At 55.6% G+C, this 8,847-nt stretch overlaps 1 protein-coding gene across 5 annotated transcripts in view; it reads right to left on the bottom strand.

Annotated features, from left to right (window-relative positions):
- GRIK5 (glutamate ionotropic receptor kainate type subunit 5) overlaps window positions 1-8,847 on the bottom strand; it is a 53,098-nt gene that overhangs the window by 38,191 nt on the left and 6,060 nt on the right. For 4 of the 5 annotated variants that reach the window (XM_019629044.1, XM_019629046.1, XM_019629043.1 and 1 more), the window contains exons 4-11: window positions 8,278-8,375; window positions 8,006-8,171; window positions 5,738-5,916; window positions 4,234-4,287; window positions 3,972-4,133; window positions 2,298-2,450; window positions 1,815-1,919; window positions 1,565-1,672 (exon numbers count right to left, since the gene is read on the bottom strand). In XM_019629044.1, the coding sequence (XP_019484589.1) occupies window positions 1,565-1,672; window positions 1,815-1,919; window positions 2,298-2,450; window positions 3,972-4,133; window positions 4,234-4,287; window positions 5,738-5,916; window positions 8,006-8,171; window positions 8,278-8,375 (1,025 nt within the window). The remainder of the gene's footprint in view (window positions 1-1,564; window positions 1,673-1,814; window positions 1,920-2,297; window positions 2,451-3,971; window positions 4,134-4,233; window positions 4,288-5,737; window positions 5,917-8,005; window positions 8,172-8,277; window positions 8,376-8,847) is intronic. The other variant, XM_019629047.1, reaches the window with a different exon arrangement.

Raw genomic sequence — 8,847 nt, 5'->3', positions numbered from 1 at the left:
TGCCTCCAGAGCTTGATAAGGCCCAGCACACAGCAGTTTCAGGAAATATTTGTGGAATAAATGAATGAATCCATCAAGAGAAGAATGAACATCAGGAAGAGAACAACACTGGCTCGTGGGCCTCGGGTAGAAGGAGAGACAAGTGTGAGAAGACACTTGAAATCCCCAGGTCATGGCTCTGCTCTCCTGACATCCCCTCCCTGACCTCTGCCCCTGCTCCCCACCAAGGATCCCCATCTCTTCCAGCCCCAGGAAGCCCCTGGGACTGACCGTACTCCCACATGCACAGAGATGCAACTTCTCCCAGCCAGCCCGGCCTGGCCCTCAGGGCCCCTCAGTGAGGCTATTACAAAGTGTCTGGTTTCCCGTCTGCAGGCCATCTGTCCCTCCCCAGCAGGCTCACTGGCCCTTCTCCAGAGAGACTCGAGGTCCACTTTTAGATCAGGAGTTCCCTAGGGACGAAGGGAATGGCTCTGTGATGAGCTGCTTTAGGGGGCCTCTAACATCCCGTGGAAGCTGTGGCAATCCTCTCAAAACTTAGCCAGCCCAGCTCAGGGGGTACCGAGGGGCCCCCATACACAACAGATGCCAGCAGGCCAGGGACTTGATTGCTACAAAGAGCATGGCTGCCTGGCACGCTCAGCCTCCAGGCCCAGCTGCTCCAGACATCCTCCTGCTCACCAGGTCCTGTGCATCACCCCTCCCTGACCTCCTGGCAGCCACTGTGCCTGTCGGGCAGCAGCAGGGTGCAGGGGAGACGGAATGGCTTCTGAGCCTGACACTCAGCTCCAGCAAGGACTCACTGTGTGACCTGTTTCCTCACCTTCAAAAGGAGGAAAACAAGACAAACCTCATGGAGTAGCTGAGCAGTTTAAAGAGTGATGCCTGGAAAGGGCCTAGCACAGTGAGTGTCTGTGCAGAACAGTACTCAACAAATAGTCACTGACCCACAAAGGCCCTGACTCGGGTCTGGTAAAATGTAGGAGCAGCACCCCCAGGGCTGCAGGACGATGAGAGGACGAGAGGACTGGAGATTCAGAGCACAGTGGTTGAGCCTCAGGCTCTGGGACTCAGAGACGTGGCTTCCGTCCTGGTACACCATGTGCTTGTCCTGTGACCCTAGGCAAGTCACTTCACCTCTCTGAGCCTCGGTTTCCACATCTTCAAGATGGATATTAAATAAGTTGGCATGTGTCAACACGGTTGATTGGAAAATGTGTCAAAACCCTAGTGATCGCAATTTACAAGGGCGTTCCATGGGCCAGACGCTGTGCAGGGCACCCTGACTGTGCAGCCTCATGGGATGCTCATGGTGTGCTCCTGCGAGCCCGGCATTCCCATCTCCACTGTGCAATGGCAGGTTGGCAGAGCCTGGGACTGGACCGGCTCCGATGGCAGAGTCTGTGTCCTCCCCTGCTCTGGCAGGGATTAGGATGGTGATGCCTTAGTCCCAGTTGGGGTTTGCTGGGTGCATGAGTCACGTCCCCACTAGTCTGTGTGCTGTGCCAGCAGACGCATCCCTCCTCCTCACTTCATCTACCACCTCCCCACAAGGGCCACTCACCAGGATGGTTGTGACCACCAGTGTCTTGTTGGCCAGTGTCTGCGATAGGTTGATGTCCAGCGTGGTGGCATTCATAGCCAGGGTCCGGTTAGAGTACCACACCCCGATCTGGGGAGGAGAGGGATGTGGTACTCCACTGGGTCCTGCTGAGGACCTCAGCCCTCTGGGCCCCACCCTGCCCTCACCCGGCTCCCACCTCCACCCCACCCCCACCCGGTCAGGGCTCTGGCACAGCCCTGGGCCTGCTCACCTCACGGTGGCCCTGCCGGGACTTCTCTAGGATGCGCAGGGTATAGTTGGTCCTCTGCCCTTTGCTGTTGAACTCGACCCGCCCAGTCAGCCCATCATACTCTACCTAGCAGGGCAGGAGGTAGCCGGAGGGAGGGATGGCAGGGGCCCAGAGAAAATGGCGGGAGAGGTCCAGAGGGGAAGTGACAGAGGCGGAGGGGACAAGAGAGAGGGAGAGGGGCCAGGAAGGACCACGGTTAAATGAACAACACACCAGCAAACGAGAGGTGATGGAACAGACAGAGGAAAATAGCGCAGACGGGTAGAAGAAAGCCAGGAGAGAAGGGACAGACAGAAGATGGAGAAAGAGGCCCAGAGAAAGCAAGAGGCGGTAGGTGGGGTTGGAGATGGGGGGAGAGGGCAGAGGGGCCGCAGGGTAGACACAGTGAGTGCCCCACCTGAGCCACGCTGCCCTGCCCCTTCCGCCCTCCCACTCCCAGCTCACCATGCGCAGGTAGTTCATGAGGCTGGTCCCGTGGGGCCAAATGTTGGCCGATGTACAGGCCAGCGGCTTCACGCCAATCTCCTGGCTGCGGTTCAGCTCCCGCACGGCGCTCACCACCACATGCACCGCGTCAAACATCAGGGCAGCCGACAGCTGGGTGGGGGGCAGAGGTGGGGTGGGACGGGGAAGACGCAGGTTAGCCAGGGGAGCCCCACACCCTGTGGTGCTACCTACAGTCCTCAGACAACTCCTCTCTCTCCAGGAATGTGAAGCCATGCAAGTCAGGAGACAGGATCGGTCTCTGGGTGTGTTTCTTGAGAAATGTGTGACAGTGGAAATGTGTGTGACAGGAAAAGGTGTGGGAGCAGCTCTTCTTGAATGCGTGTGGCTGTGTGTGTCTGACTGAGGAAGGGCACATCTGACTGTATCACCCCCATGGGGGGATATCCGTGGCCCTGAGGGCACGCTTGAGAATCTGCATATCTCCGTGGCTGGCGCAGGCAGGGAAAGATGGCCACAGGCCTGTCCGAGTATGTCCAAGGGCACGTTTATGTGCTGACTGTCTATATACAGGGTGGGCATGGTGTCTATGAGGCAGGAGAGCATAATGGTTGTGAGTCCAGGCCTGGGAGGCAGGTGGCTCTGAGCTGGAGGCCTAGCTCTACTACTTCCGGTAGTGAGCCAAGTCCCCAGCTCTCTCTGAATCTCAGTTTCCTCCCCTGTAAAGTAGGGATAATCATCATCTGTGCCTGAGCACTAGTGTGGGGATCAAGTGAGATAAGGCAAATAAAGACATCAAAACAGGCTGGCACACAATGAGGTCTCGATACACTCCAGTCACTGTGCTGTGATAGACAGCACGCGGCATCTGTGTGCAAGTGTGTCTGTGAGTGTATCTTAGCTGCGTGAGTACACAGCTCTGAATCTCTGTGCCGTGTATGTAGCCACAGGGGCGGGTGTGAATGTGCCTGTCCCTGTACATGTGTGATGTCCCTGCGTGCGCATGGTGTGGTGTCTGTGCACATAGGAGTGTCTTGAGATTTGGGTATATAACCAGATGTCTGTGAACAAACACATATAAATATGCATCTTTTGTATGTTTGCATTTATTCAACATATATTATCAGATACCGACTCTGAGCCAGGCTGTTTTAGGTGCTGGGGATACAGTGTGAACAAACAGACAGAGACCTCTGCCCTCGGGGAACCTACGATCTATACATCTGTATCTATATTGAAGCAAAATATAGAGCAAGCCACATGGTGATTAGATAAGACAAGTGCTATAGAGGAAAATACAGCAGGGAAGGGGGCTAAATAATGGGTAGTTTCCCATTTTTTGAAAAGGGGGGCCAAGGACGGTCTTACAACTGAGGGGACATTTAAGCAATGACGTGGTGACAAGGGAGCACCTCGCTAGTTCTCTAAGTGCGCACGAAGCAGCAGGGAGAGCAAGTGCAAAGGCCCTGAGGTGCACTTATGCTGGGGCAGCAGAGGCATCTGCAGACCAGTGTGGGAGGTGGAAAGAGGACAGGGTAAGACTTATCTTAGGGTGAGGCTGCGTGGCCTGTGCTCAGAAAACGAGTGGGAGTACTAGAGGTTCTGAGCACAATCTGGCCAAGATTAGAAGGGCCCCGGAAGTGTCTGTGTGCAGGGGTGAGGGCATGTGCTCACCGCGGGGCCTGGGTAGGTGCTGGCTTCGCAGTTCTCCCTCCAGGACATGTTGAGGCTTCGCACAAACTCCGGGTAGAAGGGATGTGAGGTGTTGAACATGGAGAAGCCCAGGATGTTGGAGGAGTCCTCCACGATCCCGTCCAGGTGCAGGATGGGGAAGTCCTGGGACCGAGAACAGGGGGGTGAGGCCTAGGGCCAGGTCTCACTGGGGCAGACGCCATGGGAGGGGATGGGGGCCATCAGGGCAGCTGGGGGTACGCACCATGGTGGTGAGGATGTACTTGTAAAACGCTGAGGTCATTCCCAGCTCCGAGGCCTGGAGAACACAGGCAGGTAACGAGGTGGCCAGAGAGACAGAGACCCAAAGGCAGGAATGGGGAGAAGCCAAGAGAGGAAGAGAGATTTTGAAACAGGCCAGCATGAAGACATGGGAAATACAGTAAGAGACACCCAGATACAGAGAGACAGGGAGAAGATGCCGCATGCAGGCAGGGGGAGACTTTGATCCCTCATGTCCCACTATGCACGTCCCATCATGCTGACTGGTGCTCCAGGTAGAATGAAGGTTTTGTTGGAAGAGAGAATGGTGCCCTTGAATGCCTGTATCTCTCTTTAGGTCACTTAGAAGACTGCCTTCTGGAGACAGGCAAAGGGACACCTCAGAAACAGGGCAGGCAGGGAGAGTAACATTAATCTTAACCTTCACCCCCATGCTACCCCAAAGCCATGTTTGGGCTAATGTGTGGGGCTCAGCCTGGTCACAGGTCAGGTAAACTACCCCTGCCATTTTAAAAAGCACATTGCAGCAAAAGGCAGCCAATTTGACTCTGAAGGTTCATGTTTTGAGCCCCCCTTTTTCACAGTTCCTGAGAAGAACACAGCTAAAAGACCTCTCCAGGCCAGGAGTGCCCAACCCTGTCTCTGCGATGGTCATTAGAACATTAAATGGTACCAGCTTGCGCTGCCTGAGTGACAGGAACTGTTATCACATGGGTTATAGTGCATTCCACGACAGGGGACATACAGGCTCAAGAGGGCAGTGACCACTGACTGGTCCCTTGGCTCACGTGGGAGGACCAAGACCCCAGCTCAGGCCTGCCCACCTCCTGAGCCTGAAATCTTTTCTCCAAGCCATCCTGCCTCCAGAGCCCTATGGATTCTGTCCACAGTTCTTCCTATAAGCTACGATCAGCAGTGACATTTGGTTTTAATTTTTAACAAGATTGCAGAAAAATAAATAATACAGATTAGATTATGAGGGGAAATTAAGAGCAAGGAAACGAAAAATAATGAATGACTGTGGGTCACTGATGGACAGCACGTGGTGGGCCCATGGTGAAAGGACTGAGCGCTGGCCCCTCCTGGGTACCATTGAGCCAGTCCATTCCCCCTTGAACCCCAGCTTCTTCATAATCATACCTGCCCACAGAGTGACCCAAAAGAAAAAAAACACTCAATAAAGATACCTGGGAGTTCCCACCAGTCTGGGCCAGGCACCGTCCCATGTACTTTCCCCACCATCCACTCATTAACCCTACAGCAACCCACTGAGACAGCAACTATTCACAGAGAAGGGAGGGTCCAAGCAGGGGTGCAACCAGGGAGCAGCTGAGCCAAGAGACAAACTTCATGATTATCATCTGCATGTAGGAAGCGGGTCTTCATACCACCATGTGACCACTGAGGCCTGTGGGCATTGGGTGACGTTCTCTGTCCCCCATGTTTCTGCCCCTGACCCTGCAAGGAATCAGAGATGGGGGACCCACCTTACGGAGGATGAGGTGGGAGATAGAGGCATTGGCATCGATGATGATGGTGGACACCTTGTCATCTCGGATCTCCTTGAGCAGCGGCGTGGGGTCCCGGCTGTCGTCCAGCATCCTCACAGACAGTGTCTCCTTGGAGATAAGGAAGCCTCGCACCAGCTCCTCCAATCGCAGCAGGCCTGGGGGAGGGGTCATCCCCAAGTTAGAGACCCTCAGTGTGCGGGACATGGGGCAGACACTCCCTCCTCCTCTCCACCATGGGGTAACTGCGGAGGATGAGAGTGTACTCAGGAGATGGGACAGCTGTCCAGAGTGCAGCTGGCTCTCCTGGGATACTGGGCCCAGGGACCCAACGTCCAGGTCCTCCCAAATTAAAATCCCAAGCCAGACCTCCCGACCTCCAGATGCCTGTCTCCTACACCTTTCTGGCCCCACTGGAATGTGTGACAGGCATTCACACTTCACAGGTGCAAAGCCACACTCTGCTCTTCTCGCCCAAAGCACCTCATCTTCTGAGTCGATGAGCTATCTCCAGCCAGCCAGCCAGCTGCTCAGGCCAAAACCCTGGACAGCATCCTGGCCTCCTCTCTCACACCCACGCCCAGTCCATCTAGGCTCTACCTTCAAAACACATCAGACCCCATTGAACCATGCCATGCCAGTCACTGCCCTGACCCAAGACACTGCCATCTCTCACCTGTGATAACAGCCACACTTACCCCCCGAGTCGGTTCCTTGCACAGCAGCCAGAGCCATAAAGCAGATGTGTCCCTTCTCTGCTCCAAACCCTCTAACAGCTTCTCATTCTTTCAGAGTGAAGGCCAAGGCTTTCAAGGCCCCATTCCATATGGGGTCATTATCTCCTGACCCCACCTCCCGTCACTCCCCAGCCACACAGGCCTCCTCGCTGTCTCACACACTGTCGTGGATTTTGCACTGGCTGTTCCCTCTCCCTGGAACGCCCTTCTCCTAGACCCCCACACAGTTCCTCCCTCACCACCTTCAGATCTCAAATGTCACCCCCTCAGTCACTCCCACGACCCACCATTTCATTTCCAACTGCCCCCCCCCCCCCCGATTCCAGCACTCTCAATCCCTGTTACCCTCATCTATTTGTCCATAGGACTTATTCCTTCTGACTAAACAATGTCCTTATTTACAGTCATTGCCTAGCTCCTCCCATCAGAATGTAAATTTGAGGAGGGCAGGGAATCCGGCCCGAATCCCACACTGCTATATCCCTAACACCAAGAAGAACATCGGGCACATAATAGGTGTTCAGCGAACACTTTTTGAAAGAGAATTCCTCCTGGAGACTTCTTAGCATACCCTCTCTCTCTAGTTGCACACCCACAGACCCACCAGCTTCTCAAACAGTTCCACCTGAATGTCACAGACACCTCCAACCCAACGTGTGCCCCTAAACTGACTGTCCCCCCCTCCTCGGGCAGAACCTGGTTACCATTCATGACCCTACCCTCTCTCCTCCCTCAGGACTCTCTTCAAATCCATCCCACTGCTACCACCTAAGCCCTAACCAGCAACACCTCTCCCTGCCACATCTCGTGTCACTCTCTGGTCCGCTCACTCACTGCAGCCAGAGTGCTTCCTGTAATACACACTGGGCTACGTCCCCTTGCTCCACCCTAGGTGGGAACCTTCACTGTCCTTGGGACAAAACACAAGAAGGCCCTGCGTGATCATGCCCCGCCCACATGTCCTGCTTCACACCCACATTCCTGCTGCCAGGACCATCTCTGAGCCTCTCAAAGGGGCCACACTCCCTCGGCCACTGCCTCTGCCCTGCCCTCTACTCAGAACATGCTTCCATCCTCCTCCCCACCCTTCAGGTCCAGCTGACATGTCCCTTTCTCAGGGACATGGGCTCTGGACTTCCCAGACCTGTATGCTCCAACAGCCTCTGCCCAACTCCTGACAGAGCGTGTGTCATTCTGCGTTACAACTACTGTGTCCTCCACTGGTCCTGGAGCTCCGTGAAGTCAGGGAACAAGCCAAGGCCTAGCAGGGCCCTCGCACCTGGCAGGCGCTTAGCACTATCTGTGGACTAGATGGTCCCTTTGGGAAGTGGGGGGTGGGGGGCCTGTGGAACCAGAGCTCTGGGTTCCTGAAGGGGAAAGGATGGTGGGGACTAGCAGAGCTGTGCCTGGGTCCTCCAGGCGCTCCAAGTGGGGGGCGCTGATGACTGTGGGAGACTAGATCACTTGGGAAGGGGAAGAGAAAATGAAACATCCAGTTTTCCTCCCTCACACTCGGCCTTGGCGCAGATGAGGCTGGCCGAGGGGTAGTTGAAGGACTTGAGGATTCGGGAGACCGCCAGGCTGACGTCCTCATTACTGGGGTACAGGCTGACAGATGCGAAGCGAAGGTACTGAAGACGGGGCGTCTCCTCGGGACCCACCTTGACGTGGGGTATCTGGACAGAAAAGGAGCCTTTGCTTCTATCCTGGTCCCTCCTCCCCACCATCGCCTCCCAGGGACCCCCCTACTCCATCCCGCCCTGCCCCACGCTCCCGCCTCACCTCCTTCTCCCCACAGATATGGCTCACGGTGGAAGCAGATGCAGGGCTGGAGGAGGGCCCCAGGACAGACACGACCCCCTTGGGCAGGATCTGACACACTGCGAGGGGTGGGAAGAGATCGCAGAGTCAGAGACCCGCACCCTCTTCTCCGTCCCCATCCCCCAGGGAACCACCCTATCCCAGGAGCAGATCTGACACTCCTGTCACCAGGGCTCAGGAGCCCAACCCCTGACCCTGCCAACCCATGGACAAAAGGAGGGGGCACAACACAGAGAGAGACAGGGAGAAATGGCAGCAGAGAGATGGGTCAGACCAAGAGCAAGACAAGGGAGGGGATAAAGAAGGAACACCAGGAGCCACCTTTTGGCTGCAAATCCAGAGCCCAGTTCCTCAGCCTCGTCTTCCTCAGCCTTTCCAACCACACTACAACCTAGGGTGCTTTCAATACCCTCTCCACCCTGAACCTGTGGCCATGGTCCCCTCTCCGTTCTACACCCCAAACACCCTTCTGCTGCAGTAATTGCTCCTCTTCCCTCCACTTTCTTTTCCCCTTACACATGTGTGCGTCTC

This window comes from Hipposideros armiger, unplaced genomic scaffold (assembly GCF_001890085.2).
Source record: "Hipposideros armiger isolate ML-2016 unplaced genomic scaffold, ASM189008v1 scaffold_824, whole genome shotgun sequence".
Classification (NCBI taxonomy): domain Eukaryota; kingdom Metazoa; phylum Chordata; class Mammalia; order Chiroptera; family Hipposideridae; genus Hipposideros; species Hipposideros armiger.
The sequence above is the reverse complement of the archived record's forward strand: the minus strand, read 5'-3'. Positions and strand labels throughout refer to the sequence as shown.